Here is an 18,825-nt window from a genome sequence, read left to right on the forward strand (position 1 = left end):
GGTATCTTCCAACTCTATGATTCTATGGTTCTAGGAAGAACCCCTCATTCTTCCTGGATGTGTTGGTGCCTCCACTGATACCAGCAGTGGCCACAATGGATAGGAGCTCACTTGGAGCTCTGTGCTCATGTGGAAGAAGCAACAGTGGCAACATAGGTTCAATCCATCCCCCTTTTCCTGCATTTATGTGGGCAGGGGAAAGGGGATAGTGGCAATCGCTCATGAGGACAGCAAACTAGTTTGAGTCATGCACAGTCTTGCTGTTTATATAGCCCAGATGCCACAGGATTTCAGTATTCTCCAACAATTCATAATATAGAGCCAAACTGGGCTAACCTTGTTTACCCCATGATACCCAGAGAGAGAGAGATTTGAATGCACAGTGAAAAAAAGGTTATTAGGCTCATGTAGATGAACCTTTCAGATGAATAATGGATTTGCTAAATTGCTCCACTTGCAGTTACTTACTAAGGCTGTACACTGATCAGTTTTAAAAATGGGCTCATCATTTTTGTTTGCCATTTCAGCCATAATGGCACAGGTGCCATGACCTATTTTTTGTCTGTAACAAGTCATGCGGCTGCCAAAACTGGCTGGTTTCACTTCTATTTGGCAACCGCATGGCATGCAGAGGAGCCCTGCTTTCTGAGCCAATCACGTTTTTCTGCTGCTTAGCTGTTCATTGGTTGCATCTCTCTCATTTGGATTGTTTTTTGCCTTGCATTTTGCTCCAATACTTTTCCTTAATATCAGTCCTCCTTTTTTTCCTATTTCGCTAGGAGGTTGAGGAAGGTGGGTGTACCTTGGGTGGGGGGCTTTCCCCGGCCCTACCTGTTTGGGATTGTGTACTCCTGCTGCCCCAGTTCATCTGGTTTGTGTGTGTGTGTCCATGTTCAAGTATACCCTCAGGTGGCTTCTATCTGCCCCACTGTACTAGTCTAGCAGTAGCAGCCTTCCTCACCCCAAAAACTTATTTAAAAAAATAACAAAAAATAAACAAAGCCCTTGGAAGTTGTTTGTAATGTTCGCTTCTTTGATTCACTCTCTCTCACACACACACTGCCCTGCTGCTGCTCCTCCTTGTGGAGATATTCCAGGAGATAGGAGGAGGAGCTTTGGAATTTTTAAAAGAACATTTTATTTTATGAAGCTTTAAAAAATTACAAAAAATGGTTTGAAACTTGGGGGGCCTTGAAGTGGTAAATGTGTCCTCCCAGTGTATCCACTTTCATCCTGAGTTCCTTAAAAATGAAAAAAAGTGGAGCCCATGGAGCCAGATATGTCTGGATTGCTCCCAAAAATCTGGTTGCCGTCCCAAAAAACGGCATATTTTCTATTTCCTATTTCGGAAAAAAAGAGTTCTTGGAAAATGGGTGGTGGGAGAGGTGTTAGAAAACATCATGAAATTTGGGGTGACTTTTTCCTGAAATGCACATCCCTATTCATTACATCTTTTTGGAATAATTTTTTGGGAAGGAAATCAGTTCCTTACAAGAACTGGACCACAATTGTGGCTTGATTTCCTCCTTTCCCTGCTGTATGTATATTGTAGGCAGGTTGAGTCTGATGTAAGTCTTCTTCCTGGTATATGTACTATGTATTAATTCTAAGACTAGTCAGTTAATTTTATTGTAACACAGTATATTTTACATACGGCAATCATGAGGTCCTCCAGATGTTGTTAGTATGCATTGGGGATGGAAAGAATATTTGAAAAATATTCAAAAAATGGTTTTTCAAGTGACAGGATATTTTGATGAGAAACAACCTAGAGAATCTTCAAAATTCAGAACTTATTCTGAGCTAAAATGTAGTTTGGAGGGGGTTTCATTTTGGGAAAATGGAAATTTCTTCACAGAAACTGTCAAATTTAATAATTTTGTGCATAGTGTGTTGTTTTATGTTTAGAAATATTGCACTTTTTTGGTTCAGAAAAAGATGTTCTCAGTGCAACCCCCCCCCCCCCCGCCCTCCAATATTGTTCAATATAGAATAAGTCCCAAACTGTGAATAGTCTGTGAAATATCTGCTGTTTTCAATAGCTTTTTTCACAATGCAGAGAAAAATGGTAAAATGTTCATTCATTTATGCCCGTAACAATAACATTTACAGAAATGTACATCCCTTTCCAACATATCCAATGGTCGAGAATGCTGAGAGGAGTCACGAATATTTCTTATCTCTACCTTAAATAATGGATTCATAAACTCTGCTGTTTTAGCAATAATTCAGGCTTTGCTACAAATTTAAATTTTTATGGAGATATCAATGCCAAAATTCAATATAGTCATTCTGAAACGAAACTCTCAACTAGAATGTGAAACAACCTCGCTTTGAATAACCAAATGAAGGAAGAAAAAAATGCTGCAACTTAGCTCACCAATCTGTTCAAATACTAACAACTAGAACGCACCTTACATCATATACTTCTGAGTGTTGATTTTCTGAAATACTCCAGTGTTTCTTCTGATTACTGTGTGATGCAAACTGCTACATGTTAAAGTTGGTGTTAGTAGAACTTTTCTTGATTGCACTAGTATATTGTTTTATTTTTTGTTTTCTATTTGTTTCTTTCTCATTGGACATATTCATTGAATATCCATCTGATAGACTGGATATAACTCAAATGGAAAATGTTGTCTGTACTTAGGACCGAATGAGGCATTATATGTGAAAAGTATGATTGCATCTATATGTGAAAAGCATGATTGCATCTACCATATAGCTTCTTCTTCTGGAAGAAGCTATATGACCACTTCCTGATGGATGTAATTTCTTTTCTTGTTTTACTCCACCCTGTTTATATTCCCTTGTTCTGTATCTCTAACCATCAGTCTAAAATAAAAGCTATTGTATTTCTTTTTTACTTTGATATTTATTTAATTTCTATGCCATTTTTATGCCAGAAAAGGCAACTTACATGAACAGTAAATGAAAAAAAATCACAATATTTTTTTAAAAAAATAACTCTATAAAAATCAAAATTTAAATCATATCAAATATTTTAAAGAATAAGTAAAACATCTCCCCTATTCATACATTACACAAGCCTGGTGTGGAATGAAGGCAAACTAGTCCTCTGCCTACATGCTCTGTAAAGCAATGCCAACCCAACCCCTTTTAAACACTTATACAGAACTTTTTGGTGATTATGGCAGATGTAGGGGTTGGGGATTACACAAAGGAAACTCAATCACAAATCTCTTACACAGTATCTCAATGAGACCTGAATATCAGTAAGCAACGACTAATGCTTCTAAAATCTGATATTGTAAAATTCCTAACAGCTTTGTGCTGTCGAAGGCTTTCATGGCCAGAATCTCTGGGTTGTTGTAGCTTTTTTGGGCAATATAGCCATGTTCTAGAGGCATTCTCTCCTGGCATTTCACCTGCATCTATGGCAAGCATCCTCACTACCTCTGAGGATGCTTGCCATAGATGCAGACAAAACGTCAGGAGAGAATGCCTCTAAAACATGGCCATATAGCCCGAAAAAACCTACAACAACCCAGCTTTGTGCTGCTTCCCAACTGTCAGATATCCTGAATCTGGAGGGACCCTTGCATATGCAAAAGCTCCTTCTGCACACATAAGGGGGTACCTCTGCTGATGCTGTACTACTCTGTTTTAGCATGAAGTTATTGATAGAAAGATCCTTCAAAACTTGTTAGAAGTGACAGCGGGAAAAGAAACTAGAAGGATTCTTTGCAAGGACAAACTTGCATATGGACTTTCTATGGACCCTATACTAGCCATGTTATGGAGAAATGGACCCTGATCCAAATTTCCCCATATGAGAATTGGCTCCAGAAAGATCTGGTGATAACTGTGAAAGACCTGGAAAAATACCAGATGCTGAACATGATGTTTGGCATCTATAGAGTCAACAAAGTATTGAACACATGACTTGAGTTGATATATTAGGCCGGGGTTAGATATTCTCTTTGCTCATTATACTAGAGATAGTTGTTCTTAACATATAGGTTGTGCTGGTGCTTTATCCTAGTTCACACACTTCATGGACTAAGAAGAGCCTTCACATGATAACTGAAAAACACAAAGATTATTTGTAAGCTGCCCCAAGTCCCCTTTGGGGGAGATGGTGATGGGGTATAAATAAAGTTTATTTTTATCATTTTATTATTTTTATTATTGTTGTTATTATTATTATTATTATTATTATTATTATTATTGTCATGTCAAGAATGACCTGAGAAACTGCAAGTCACTTCTGGTGTGAGAGAACAGGCCGTCTGCAAGGACGTTGCCTAGGGGATGCCTCTCACGTCCCCGCATGAGGAGCTGGAGCTGATAGAGGGAACTCATCCACCTCTCCCCGGATTCGAACCTGTGACCTGTCGGTCTTCAGTCCTGCCGGCACAGGGGTTTAACCCACTGTGCCACCGGGGGCTCTATTATTATTATTATTATTATTATTATTATTATTATTATTATTATTTCTGCTGAGCATGTAATGCCATTGCTCCTCAGAAATACCCAGCTAATGGGATTCATCCCCTGAAAAATAAGTTTTCTAAATTGGTGACATGTATTGTGGAATAGAGGACCAGGAATTATCATTTAAGGAAAAAGCAAAACCTTGCATATCCCTAAGAAACCAAATCTGGGTGCTTAGACACTTTCAGAATTTTAAAAATGGACCTTTTGGGTATCAGCTCTTGAAATCCTTAAGCTAACCTGGTCACTAACCTCCCCCCCCCCCCCAAAAAAAAAGAACAAACAAACACCAAAACTTAGCAACTTTCCAGTCTCTAGATATATGACAGCACAAGAAACAGAAGCAAACAGACAATCTGTTTGGCTCTCGTCCATAGAAAGACACATTTTAATTTTTTTGTGATAACATCTGTTCCAACATTGTACCTAATCTAAAGCCCATTTGGGCCAACCCTGCAGGAAAATGGCACATTGCTGAAACTACTATTTATGTTAGTAAATGAACTTCTGCTTCTTAACCTAACAAACAGTGGGGACTCTTCAAAACAGGTGGAATTTCTTGTGAAAAATGTGCACAAGTAGCACAAATTTAGGCTTAGCATGTATTTTCCTCTATTGGGGGTCTAGGGGTTTATTTATTAATGAGACACCGGAGAATCTGGGAATGTTCCCAAATTGCACATTTTGTTGGGTTTTTCTTTCCTTCTCCTAATGATGCATTTCTTTCAGGTGCTGTTTGTAATTACAGTTAAATGAAGCTAGAATTCAAAGGCATCACCATATTAGTCTGAAAGATCAGTATCCAAAGGGATCTTGTAGCACCTTAGAGACTAACTGAGAGTATGAAGTTGGTAGCATAAGTTTTTGTAGACTAAACTTCTTCTCTCATGCACACACAATAAAGTGAGAAAAGAACACACTGGGGTGCTGAAGGCCAAGGGAAAACTGGTGTGCCAGATCAGAAGAAAAGTAGCCTATGATGTCACATAAAAGTAGCTGTTCTCTCACCTATGACCTCATAACAATGGGGTTTTTATGCCCCCTTTTTCCTCTTTTGGAAAGAGTCTGGTGAATGCCATCAATTAACACTGCCCTCATTCCTTCCAAAGTAGAGGGGAAGCATTGCAAGACTCTTCCTCTGCCAGGACAGAGAGTGAAGTATGTTTTAAGTAGCACCACTGAAGCTACCCAAATTTTGTTTTGCCCTTTCCTCCATCTGATGGGAAAAAGGGCAATGTGTGTTGCCCTATTTGATGGGGACAGGGACAGTCCCGTCCCCACCATGTGATAGGGGAAGGAGAAAGGGTGAGCAGGGCATGGCCCCAGGGGCCATGTGATGAGGTCTCTAGAACTGTGAAAGTCTTCTGAGAGCTGTTTTACACTAACTACTTACTGGGAATCTCTAAGCCTTTTTAGACATGGGAGGGAGTTAGAATCATAGAGTTGCAAGAGACCTCATGGGTCATCCAGTCCAATTTCCTCCAGTACAACCTCCTGGCAAGAAGCAGAAATCACATTCAAAACATCCCTGTCAGATGGCCATCCAGCCTCTGTTTAAAAGCCTCCAAAGAAGGAGCCTCCGCCACAGTCTGGGGCAGAGAGTTCCACGGCTGAACAGCTCCCACAGTTAGGAAATTAATAATAATAATAATAATAATAATAATAATAATAATAATAATCCTTTATTTGTACCCCGCTACCATCTCCCGAAGGACTCGGTGCAGCATACATGAGGTTGAGCCCAAATACAATAGTAAAAATAATAACAACAACAGCCAAATAAATAAAAAACAAAGAAATGAAATTAACAACACACAATGACGCAATTAAAATCAATGGCAGGGCCAAATGTATAATTAAAGTTAAAAAGTGCTGGGCGTGACCAGGTGGAGTGTTTTGGAGGGAGATGGGCATGCAAATATCCTAGATCTCTGATAAAGTGCGTTGGGACATAATGCTAGGAGTTTCCTTATTCTGGAAAGGCACACTGGAACAACCACGTTTTCAAGCTCCTCCTAAAGCGATGGGGCCTGCCCGATGTCCTTAGGGAGAGAGTTCCAGAGTCGAGGGGCCACCACCGGGAAAGCCCTATCCCTCGTCCCCACCAATTGCGCTTGCGATGCAAGTGGGATCGTGAGCAGGGCCTCTCCAGATGAATGAAGAGATCGTGTGGGATCGTACACAGAGATGCGGTCACGCAGGTAGGCGGGTCCCAAACCGTTTAGGGCTTTGTAGGTAAGTACCTGCATCTTGAATTGGGACCGGAAAATGAATGGCAACCAGTGGAGCTTCTTAAACAGGAGGGTTGACCTCTCCCTGTAAGGAGCACCAGTTAACAACCTGGCCGCCGCCGTTGGACCAATTGAAATTTCCAGGCCGTTTTCAAGGGCAGCCCCACATAGAGCGCATTACAGTAGTCCAATCTGGAAGTGACTAAGGCATGGACCACCCTGGCCAGATCCGCCTTCACGAGGTACGGTCGCAGTTGGCGCACGAGTCTTAATTGTGCAAAGGCCCTCCTGGCCACCGCCGACGCCTGAGCTTCAAGCGACAGTGATGAGTCCAGGAGGACTCTCCTTTCCTGTAGTTTGAAGCCATTGTTCTGTGTCCTAGTCTCCAGGACAGCAGAAAAGAAGCTTCCTCCCTATGATTTCCTCTCAAATATTTATACATGGTTATCATGTCTCCTCTTACATGCCCAATTCTTTAAGCCACTCCTCATAGGGCTTGTTCTCCAGACCCTTGATCATTTTAGTCATCCTCCTCTGGACACATTCCAGCTTGTCAATATCTCTCTTGAATCATGGTGCCCAGAATTGGACACAATATTCCAGGTGTGGTCTAACCAAGGCAGAATAGAGGGGTAGCATGACTTCCCTGGATATAGACATTATACTCCTATTGAGGCAGACCAAAATTCCATTGGCCTTTTTTGAGAATTTGATGACTTTAGTGTTAAATTCCTCGACACAACAGAAGTTGTTATTCATCAAATACTTATTTAAAAACACGCATAAGTATTACCAATAAAAAGACCTTTTCAAAAGTTTAAGCTGAGAAATACATTTTACATTTTCCCTTTTTCAGTACCGTATGTACTCGAGTACAAGCCGACCTGAATATAAGCCGAGGCACCTCATTTTACAACAAAAAATGGGAAAACGGATTGACTCAAGTATAAGCTGAGGGTGGGAAATGCAGCAGCTACTGGTAAATTCCAAAATAAAAATAGATACCAATAAAATTGCATTAATTGAGGCATCAGTAGGTTAAATGTTTTGTAATAAATAAGATAAGACTGTCCTCTGATTAATACATTATTCTAACCTTCTTCAGTGTAAATGTGTTTACATATCCTTCCAATAATAATAGAGAAAATAATAAATGTAATAATAACAATAATAAAGAATAAAATGATCAATGTAATAATAATAATCATAATAGAGTAAAATAATAAAAAACCTTGACTTGAGTATAAGTCGAGGAAGACTTTATCAGCCTAAAAAAAGTACTGAAAAACTAGGCTTATACTCGAGTATATACAGTAATTTCCATGGTACATTTATCCCTCTGCTGACCTCTTATTATTTTTATAGAACTGTGTACATAGTTATCCTACAAATAACTGGAACATGTGGGAAACTTTATTCCAAGCAAAAGAATATAGTGCTGTAAAAATGTGGTTGACTATGAGCATTCAGAGTTTATTAATGGCAAGTTTCCCTTTTTCTTATCATGCATTCGGTGCCGCTGAGTTGCTGTGAAATTATAATGAAATCATACTGTGAGGGGGTATCAAACACAACCAGGAAAAGGTTTCAGTACTTTACAAAGGATTTGCTGTTAATTAGCTCTTGTATACATACACAGTCAACAGAAAAGAAAAGCCTGGTATTTGTAAAGGGGTGAGTCAAAAAGAGAAATGTGCTTTTGTGCAGTTGGAAGAAAAGGATGAAGAGAGTTAATATCCGCACACTGTTTCGTGCAACCATTTCTCTGTGGGGAGGACTTGGCTAATTAGCTCATCTTAGTTAAAAGGGGGAAATGTGAAAATAAGAAGGACCTTCATTTAGGGTATAAATCAATACATGCATCAGATTATACAAGGAAATGTTAAAACTCTCTTTCCCCATGCTGATTACATCTGCCACATTATGATTGTTCATCTACTAGGAAAACAGAAAATTGTTCCCTTTGGTTTACAGGGTTCTTCTGCTCTTAATTACACCTTGAATGTTTACTCTGAAACTTGAAATGACAGCAATATTTTCTCCGAATATGATCATGAGCTTTTAGACGGGCCTGCTTGGCTGTGAATATGCACCACATTGGTTTGCTGCACTTCTGGCAAAAGGCCTCTCATTTCAGTACTCCATAAAAGCACCATCAGGGAAATAGATGAGAAAACTCAGAGTGCTTTCTCTGAAGTGCCAGGCAGGTATCACTTATTACCTCTATAAATATCAAAGGATTGGGTCATATCTCAGAAAAAAAAGAGTATAGAAATTGTGTAAACACTGCCAACCTGGTCTGGCTCTCCGGAATGGGTCTTGGGGGTACTGCATTGCAGTAGCTCCATTCCTTTCTGAGGGCTGCACCTTTGCACCAACTTTGCACCAACTTTGCACCAACTTTGCACCAACTTTGCACCAGCTTCACCAACTTGGTGAAGCTGGGAGATACGTGGACCTTTGGCCTTTGGCCTGTGCGGTCCCGATGCTTTTTCATATCGACATGAAACTGCTGGGTGAGATCATCCAGAGTTTTGGAGTGCGTTGCCATCTCTATGCAGATGACACACAACTCTATTACTCCTTTCCACCAAAATCCAAGGAAGCCCCTCGGGTCCTGGACCAGTACCTGGCCACTGTGATGGGCTGGATGAGGGCGAACAGGTTGAAATTGAATCATGACAAGACAGAGATCCTCCAAGTCAGTCACTCGACTGAACAGGGTATAGGGTGTTTGATGGGGTTACACTCCCCCTGAAGACACAGGTCCACAGATTGGGGGTCCTCCTGGACTCAGCGCTGACGCTTGATGCTCAGGTGTTGGCAGTGGCCGGGAGAGCCTTTGAAAAGTTAAAACTTGTGCACCAGCTGCAACCATACCTTGAGAAGTCTGACTTGACCATGGTGGTCAACATCATAGTTACCTCAAGACTAGACCACTGTAATGCACTCTACGTAGGGCTGCCCTTGAAGACGGTTCGGAAACTATAGTTGGTGCAAAGGTCGACGGCCAGATAGTTAACTGGAGCAAGTTACAGGGAGCGGTCAACCCTCCTGTTTAAACAGCTCCACTGGCTGCCGATAAGTTTCCAGTCCCAATTCAAGGTGCAGGTTATTACCTATAAAGCTCTAAACAGTTCAGAACCTGCCTATCTGCATGACTGCCTCCTCCCTTACGAGCCTACACGATCCTTAAGATCTTCCGGGGATGCTCTTCTCTAGCTCCTGCCCCAGTCTCAGGTGCGGCTGGTGGGGACGATGGAAAGGGCATTCTCAGTAGTTGCCCCCCCATCTCTGGAACTTCCTCCCCAGGGAGATTAGGCTGGCACCCCCCTTAGCCATTTTCCGTAAGGAATTGAAGACATGGATGTTTCGTCATGCTTTCAATTGATGACTCCTATGGCAAATGGCCTGTATCATGACCCGAGTCATCATTTAATCTGAATTCCTGTATTATATTACTATTAATTTTTATAAGTTAAACTGAATTGATTCTGATTCTGTTAAATTGTTCTTTTTCATTATATTTCCTAAACTATTATATGTTTCTATCCATCTTATTGAACCACTTACCCTTTAATCAGTTCGCATATCGGCCTTCTCCCCTCTCCAAAATTAGTCTGTTGTTGCTTGATGCTTGTTTATTATTGTCATGCTGTTTTATGCTATTTAAAATTGTAATTTGTTATTGTTCTGCTTTTAATTGTATGTTGCCTGGGCTTGGGCCCATGTAAGTCACCCCGAGTCCCTTCGGGGAGATGGAGGTGGAGTAGAAAAATAAAGTTCTTCTTTTTCTGTATCACAGAGATCTGGCTGAATGAGGTTGTGGTGGGGGGGGGGGGCAATCTCTGTAAGCACTGCTCACCACAAGATTGCTGGAGGAGCAGTAGTCTATCATGATTCCATCCTTCCGAACATGTGTCTTCTCCCACAATTTGCAGGGTTTGAGTATGTACACCTAAAGGTGAGCAGTCAAGGCAGAACAGGAGTTCTGTTGCACTTGCCCTATAATCCTTACATATCACCTGTCACATCAGCACTTTTAATTCCTGTACCCTTCACTCTGGCCCGGCTCAGTTTTATTGTGTTTTGGTGTACTGTTCATTGCTTGTTGTTTTGTTGTTTTAATATTGCTTTAATTGTTTTTAATTTGGTTTAGGTTTGCATTGTTATGTTCTGTTTGAGGCCTTGGCCTTTGTAAGCTGCATCGAGTCCTTTGGGAGATGCTAGCAGGGTACAAATAAAGATAATAATAATAATAATAATAATAATAATAATAATAACCTGAGCCCTGCCACATGCACAATGGAGGACCTTCTTGCGGCAACACCAGAGGCACTCCAAGTGGCCAGATACTGGTCAAAGGACATTTAATCAACTACCAAGTCTGCAAAATTTGTGGGTTTTTTTAAATATGTTTGTTTGTTTTGTTTTGTTAGAAATGTAATACAATGGTATGGTTGCTGATGACACGATAAATAAATAAATAAATAAATAAATAAATAATACATATAAATGTCCCTGCTGGTCAGGACATTGTTTAAAGTGGCATAAATATTAGGATTAATTTTTGTTATCAAATCAGTGTTATTAGTGGTCCCCTTTCTCCAATTTGATTTGGCCATTCAAGATTTTCCCTATAATTGGATTCCAGGGGGTTCATAGTGCTCAAAACGAGAGAATGACCTCACCTGCCCCTTCCAGACAATGTCAGTTTTGATTCTGCAATTCACAAGTCTATTCTTTATTTATTTATTTATCGTGTCATCAGCAACCATACCATTGTATTACATTTCCCAGTTCAATCCACAAATGCTTTAATAGGTTCTTGTAGGTTTTTTCGGGTTACAGGGCCATGTCTGGAGGCATTTCTCCTGACGTTTTGCCTGCATCTATGGCAAGCATCCTCAGAGGTAGTGAGGTCTGTTGGAAATAGGAAAATGGGTTTATATATCTGCGGAATGATTGGGGTGGGGCAAAGAGCTCTTGTTTGTTGGAGCTAGATGTGAATGTTTCAGCTGACCACCTTCATTAGCATTTGAAGGCCTGGCTGAGCCTGGGAAAATCCCCTGTTGAGAGGTGTTAAGATGTGCCTGGTTGTTTCCTCTCTGCTGTTTTGCTGTTGTAATTTTAGAGTTTTTTTAATACTGGTAGCCAGATTTTGTTAATTTTCATGGTCTCCTCCTTTCTGTTGAAATTGTCCACATGCTTGTGGATTTCAATGGCTTCTCTGTGTAGTCTGACATGGTGGTTGTGAGAGTGGTCCAGCATTTCTGTGTTCTCAAATAATATGCTGTGTCCAGGTTGGTTCATCAGGTGCTCTGCTATGGCTGACTTCTCTGGTTGAAGTAGTCTGCAGTGCCTTTCATGTTCCTTGATTCGTGTTTGGGCAATGCTGCGTTTGGTGGTCCCTATGTAGACTTGTCCTCAGCTGCATGGTATACGGTAGACTCCTGCAGAGGTGAGAGGATCCCTCTTGTCCTTTGCTGAACGTAGCATTTGTTGGATTTTCTTGGTGGGTTTGTAGATTGTTTGTATGTTATGTCTCCTCATCAGCTTCCCTATGCAGTCAGTGGTTCCCTTGATGTATGGCAGGAACACTTTTCCTCTGGGTGGATCTTCATCTTGACTCTCGTGGCTTGTTCTTGGTCTTGCAGCTCTTCTGATGTCTGAGGTGGAGTATCCATTGGCCTGGAGAGCCCAGTTGAGGTGGTTCAGTTCATCTTGGAGGAGGTGGGGTTCGCAGATTTTTTTGCACGGTCTGCCAAGGCTTTTATGGTGCTTCTTTTTTTACTTCGGTGATGGTTGGAGTTTTTATGTAGATCTCACAACCACCATGTCAGACTACACAGAGAAGCCATTGAAATCCACAAGCATGTGGACAATTTCAACAGAAAGGAGGAGACCATGAAAATGAACAAAATCTGGCTACCAGTATTAAAAAACTCTAAAATTACAACAGCAAAACAGCAGAGAGGAAACAACCAGGCACATCTTAACACCTATCAACAGAACATTTTCCCAGGCTCAGCCAGGCCTTCAAATGCTAATGAAGGTGGTTAGCTGAAACATTCACACCTAGCTTCAGCAGAGAGCTCTTTGCACCACCCCAGTCATTCCACAGATATATAAACCCATTTTCCTATTTCCAACAGACCTCACTACCTCTGAGGATGTTTGCCATAGATGCAGGCGAAACGTCAGGAGAAATGCCTCTAGAACATGGCCCTATAGCCCGAAAAAACCTACAAGAACCTATTGATTCCAGCCATGAAAGCCTTCGACAATACACAAATGTTTTCTTTTTAAATACACTGGAACCTATGCATTTGTTTTCATGCACATTTTCCTAATGTAAACATGTTTATTTTCTCTAATATGTGCACTTTTGGATGTATTTCCCCTAAGGTAACTATTTTAGGAGCCCCTGGTGGCAGAGTGGGTTAAACCCCTGTGCCGGCATGACTGAAGACCAACAGGTCACAGGTTCGAATCCGGGGAGAGCGTGGATGAGCTCCCTCTATCAGCTCCAGCTCCACATTGCGGGGACATGAGAGAAGCCTCCCACAAGGATGGTAAAACATCAAAACATCTGGGTGTCCCCGGGCAACGCCCTTGCAGACGGCCAATTCTCTCACACCAGAAGCGACTTGCAGTTTCTCAAGTTGCTCCTGACACGACAAAAAAAAAACCAAAAAACTATTTTTTGATCTGTGGACCACTACTAAATTGGTAAAGTGCTAAGTCAAATGATAAATATGTTTCACTTTACATATTGTTTCAGGAAGGGCAAGAAGAACTGTTCAAAAGCTTACTCGGGGTAAGATAAATATTTCAAACATTGAAATCCAAGGTAGTTGAAAATCCAAGTCTACCCTACTATCCAGTGTTCATGCAACTCACTTCCAGCATCATTGTCATAATTCTCAGAGAATTAAAGTAATATAGCTCTTTCCCAATATAATTAAAAACAATCATTCAGAAATTACCGCAATAAGCACAATGCAAAATCTTGAGACAGCTAGGTGGGTGGATAACAACAGCGTGCAGGCTGTAAGCCATCTGCCAGCTCACAGAAGTACTGCCAACTAACCCTGGCTCAGTTTCCATGCTTGACGCCGTTCTCCTTGGCTTTGGCTCCATGTGCTGGTTTTAGAGCTGATGATTTCATTTTGTGCCAATTGCCCTGTGCTGGGGAATTCTCACTTGGCAAGAACAGACTCACAGCTGGCTCTCTGTGCTGCTACTTGTTCATGCCCATGGTATGTATTATTATCTATATGGTGGTATACATTAGTGTGTAATTATGATGTGATTAGAGGCAAACTGTTAACTGTCTTATAGAATGCTTGAAATGAGCATTTATATGCTCAGACTGATTCTAACAATATGGGATCTTTTGGGGATGTGATAACTTTCTGGGATCCAGCAATGCCATTACTATTGCTTTCAGTGATACCAACTATTTCTGGCACAGTCCAACAATCTTCACAACATGATCTTGTATATATTTGATCAGAAGAATGCATAAATCTGTGCAATGGGACATAATCCTACTGTAAAAATAAATACAGGTCTAAGCAATTGTTTTCTTGGCTCTCTACCCCCACAATCCAAATTTCCAACTCTTATTTGTTTCCCATGTCTCCAAACAGGGGGTGTATATCTATGCTAGGAAATAAATATACAGTGCAGGAATGGGAATCTTGCAGCACATGAACGGCATATGGTTTTCCTCAAGTCATTTCCCCAACTGAAAAAAGCCGCAAGACCACATTTTTTTAAAAAAATGCCCAGACTGGTTATATCCCAGATGTTTTCAAAGTATGGTGAAAGTGCTCTAGGCACTGTCAGGCCATTATATGCTAATCAAGGTAGTCAGTTGAAACATTCACACCTAGCTCCAGCAGACAAGAGTCCTTTGTCTCACCCTGGTCATTCCATAGATATATAAACCCTTTTTCCTATCACAAATTTTACTCTATTATTAGTATTACATTTACATTATTTTACTGTATTATTTTTATTACATTTGGTTGTTGTAGGTTTTTTCGGGCTATATGGCCATGTTCTAGAGGCATTTCTCCTGACATTTCGCCTGCATCAAGGTGGTCAGTTGAAACATCCACACCCAACTCCAGCAGACAAGAGTCCTTTGTCACACCCTGGTCATTCCACAGATATATAAACCCTTTTTCCTACTTCCAACAGATCTCACTACCTCTGAGGATGCTTGCCATAGATGCAGGCAAAACGTCAGGAGAGAATGCCTCTAGACCATGGCCATATAGCCTGAAAAAACCTACAACAACCCTATGGTGAAAATGTTTGGCACACTTCTGAACTGTACGCAGATATCTGAGGAAGATGCAAAACCTGCCAAATTTACATCAAAAAATCATTTCCGGATGAGAATTCTGCTCATTTCCCTGACAATTTTATTGTACACCTGCTCCAACTGTCCACTTTGATTGAAAGTGAAAAGATCCTATGGTTATATGATTTTTTTTCTCATTGCTATATCTCTGCCTAACACACTTTTTCAAAATAAAAAATTCCATATGCCTTTGTTCTGCCTTCCAATGCCTAAGGTATAATCCCTATTTGGAATTAAAATATGTCCCTTAAATTACCGCATATAATCGAGTATAAGCCAACTCGAATGTAAACCAAGGCACCTAATTTTACCACAAAAAACTGGAAAAACATATTTCCTCGAGTATAAGCCAAGGGTGAGAAATGTAGCTGCTACTGGTAATTATCAGTGAGTTAAATGTTTTTGAGTATTTACATAAAACTGTAATTTAAGGTAAGACTGCCCAACTCTGATTAAACCATTATTCTAACCTCCTTCAATGTAAATGTGCTTACCTTTTACCAATAATGATAAAAGAATAAATGTAATAACATGTAATAAAAATATTAATAGAGTAAATAATGGAAATTTAATAATAAGAGTAATAATAAAGCAATAATAACAACAATAATAGAGTAAAATAATAGTAAAACAACCACCATGTCAGACTACACAGAGAAGTCATTGAAATCCACAAGCATGTGGACAATTTCAACAGAAAGGAAGAAACCATGAAAATGAACAAAATCTGGCTACCAGTATTAAAAAACTCTAAAATTGCAACAGCACAACAACAGAGAGGAAGCAGGCAGGGACATCTAATTACATCTCAACAAAAGTTTGCCCCAGGCACAGTCAGGCCATTGTGTGCTAATCAAGGTGGTCAGCTGAAATATTCACACTTAGCTCCAGCACACAAGAGTCCTTTTTCTCACCCTGGTCATTCCACAGATATATAAACCCATTTTCCTAGTTCCAACAAACCTCACTACCTCTGAGGATGCTTGCCATAGATGTAGGTGAAACGTCAGGAGAGAATGCCTCTAGACCATGGCCATATAGCTCGAAAAAAACTACAACAACCCAGTGATTCCGGCCATGAAAGCCTTCGACAATACATTAAAATAATAGAAATAATAATAATAATAATAATAATAATAATAAATAGAGTAAAATAATAAATATAATAAAAATAATATTAATAACAGAGTAAAATAATAAATAACCTTGACTCGAGTATAAACTGAGGGGAACATTTTCAGCCTAAAAAGGGGGCTGAAAAACTAGGCTTATATTTATTTATTTACTTTACTTTACTTTACTTTACTTTACTTCTATACCGCTGTTCTCAGCCCGGGGGCGACTCACAGCGGTTCACAACACACAGGACAACAGCAAAATTCAATGCACCAATATAAAAACAGTTAACAACCTAATCTAATACACAGTTATACTTGAGTATATACAATACTTTGCATATTCTATATCAAATATCCATTTTGGCAACACGAATCAAACTATTTCATCAATGTTACACATCTATAGGCTCAGAAAGTGTTAATTAAACAACCAAGCACGGAAACATTTTCTGAAACAGACTATTAAGTTTTTTTTTCTTTTTGTGGAAAGGCAAGCTATAGAAAACTAACTACAACATGAGATGATGTTGATTTAAAGGGGAAAAATTAAATTAAAGTTTGGTGTTAGAACAAGAATGCTTGAACTAGGAAGGTCATTTTAACAAGTTTCAGTTGCTGGAAACATGTTGTGTATATATTATAAATACTTTTTCAGAAAGAAATGAAATTTCCTTTAATTGACTAGGAAAGGTCAATTGGATTTTTTTCAGCTAAACACACTACTTTAAAATACTTACAGTTGACTTTTTAAATGGGAAAATGTCTGCAGTACAAATTAATATATACTTCTTTCATTGGTTTACTATCATGACTGCCTCCTCGGTGCCAAATCTCACAGGGTTAAAGGATTATCCATGTTTTAGTCTATAGTGAAGCCATGTTTTGGGAATCCAACTGGGAAAGTCTCTTTTAAAGCAGTATTGCAGTCCTATGTTCAGTTATGTGTATTTAATTAACACACTGAATGTGCATTTAATTACCACCCTGCACAGCATTGCAGAGACATGACTGTACATAAATCTTAGCAGTTTCCAGCTGACCACACTGGTTAGCATGACTCCCTACTCATGTATTAACAAAGAAAGGACAAGAGGAAGGAAAAAAAGGCAGGGATGGCAGATGTTACCTAGCATGTTGTAGTAAAGTGGACTGGCGTGTCCACGGATAGTAAATGCAGTCATGACTAGTGGGACCTCTACACCTGCAGGCAATTAACAGAACAGAAAATATCATTCACCATTCACAGGGGGGCCATGCACACACAGGCGCCTTTGCCCACACATGGAACATGGGGAGTGTGGCAAGAGGAGCAAGTGCTCAGCAAGTACCTATCCATGAAACCAATGCAGTCCTCAAGGCGCGGACCTATGCACCTGCAGCAAATCCAGATGAAAAGAGTGGGGGAAGAAGGGAAAGAGAAAAAAATCCATTAGCCATTGTATATAGGGAAAAAACACATTTTAAACAAATCTCCATTTCACCTTGGACTGTGAGGCAATCCTGTCACAATTCCTGGAGTTATCTAGTTTTCCTGAGGTCATGAAGTTTTTTTTCCAAACAAAACAAAAAGAGCAGAACACAAAATCAGGTAGTAAAGTCCCAAAACATATCTGTTTTGGGATTTTACTACCACATAAGACATATCTGTTTCGACAGGCCTTTGATCTCTGATATTGTTGTTTTTAAATTGTTTTTAAATTGTGTTAGATTTTAGCCTGTTCTTGTAAGCCGCTCCGAGCCCCAGGGGTGTGGCGGCATATAAGTTTGAATTATACATAAATAAATAAATAAAACTAAACCACTCCAGACATATCAGATGCATCCAGACTGATTGAAAAGCCCCAGATTTTGCTCCTATTCTTTTTTATTTTATACTGGATTTGAATAAACTGACCTTTAGAGCTGGCATAAAAAAAATCTGATCTTCCCAAGAGCTATCAGAAAATAAACAAAACAAACAAAACATGTATGGGTCTCTGAAATAGAAAAGGAACAGGGTCTCGTGCTTCCTGGTTTTGCAAATCAAGCTGGATGTGCCCATCACTCTTGAACCACTTACCTCAGAGGAATTAATTGTGGAGTTATATAACAACAACAACAACAACAACAATATCGTATTAGTATTCTGTCCTATCTCCCCAAGGGGACTCAGGGTGGATACCAGCATATACAGACACAAAAGCAAACATTCAATGCCTAGAAACAATTGAACACAGATAGGCAGATAAAGTAAAGGCTTCCCCTTTCATCTCCAGCTCTGGGGCTGATGCTTATCTCCAACTCTGGGTATGACGCTCATTTCCATTTCTAAGTCGAAGAGCCTCCATTGTCCATAGACACCTCCTGGGTCAAGTGGCTGGTATGACTGCATGGAACGCCACTCATCTTCCTGCTGAGGCGTACCTATTGAGCTACTCACATTTGCATGTTTTCGAACTGCTAGGTTGGCAGAAGCTGGGGATGATGGCAGTAGCTCACCCCATCCCGTGGATTTGAACCACCAACCTTGCAGCCAACAAATTCAGCAGCTCAGTGGTTTAACCCATTGCACCACCGTGGAGTTGTAGAAAGGACTCCAAACAGATATCTGCTATAGTGAAAGGTCTACCTTTATTGTTGGAGCCCCCGGTGGTGCAGTGGG

At 40.2% G+C, this 18,825-nt stretch overlaps 1 protein-coding gene across 5 annotated transcripts in view; it reads right to left on the reverse strand.

Annotated features, from left to right (window-relative positions):
- ERBB4 (erb-b2 receptor tyrosine kinase 4) overlaps nucleotides 1-18,825 on the reverse strand; it is a 1,155,234-nt gene that overhangs the window by 266,014 nt on the left and 870,395 nt on the right. For 3 of the 5 annotated variants that reach the window (XM_067470344.1, XM_060781240.2, XM_067470353.1), the window contains exon 16: nucleotides 17,311-17,385. In XM_067470344.1, coding sequence (XP_067326445.1) covers nucleotides 17,311-17,385 — 75 coding nt within the window. Of the gene's footprint in view, nucleotides 1-17,310; nucleotides 17,386-17,512; nucleotides 17,558-18,825 lie in introns of all 5 variants that reach the window. The other 2 variants (XM_067470355.1, XM_067470351.1) reach the window with 1 other exon arrangement.

The sequence above is a fragment of the Anolis sagrei genome, chromosome 1 (genome assembly GCF_037176765.1).
Source record: "Anolis sagrei isolate rAnoSag1 chromosome 1, rAnoSag1.mat, whole genome shotgun sequence".
NCBI classification, from domain to species: Eukaryota; Metazoa; Chordata; class Lepidosauria; order Squamata; family Dactyloidae; genus Anolis; species Anolis sagrei.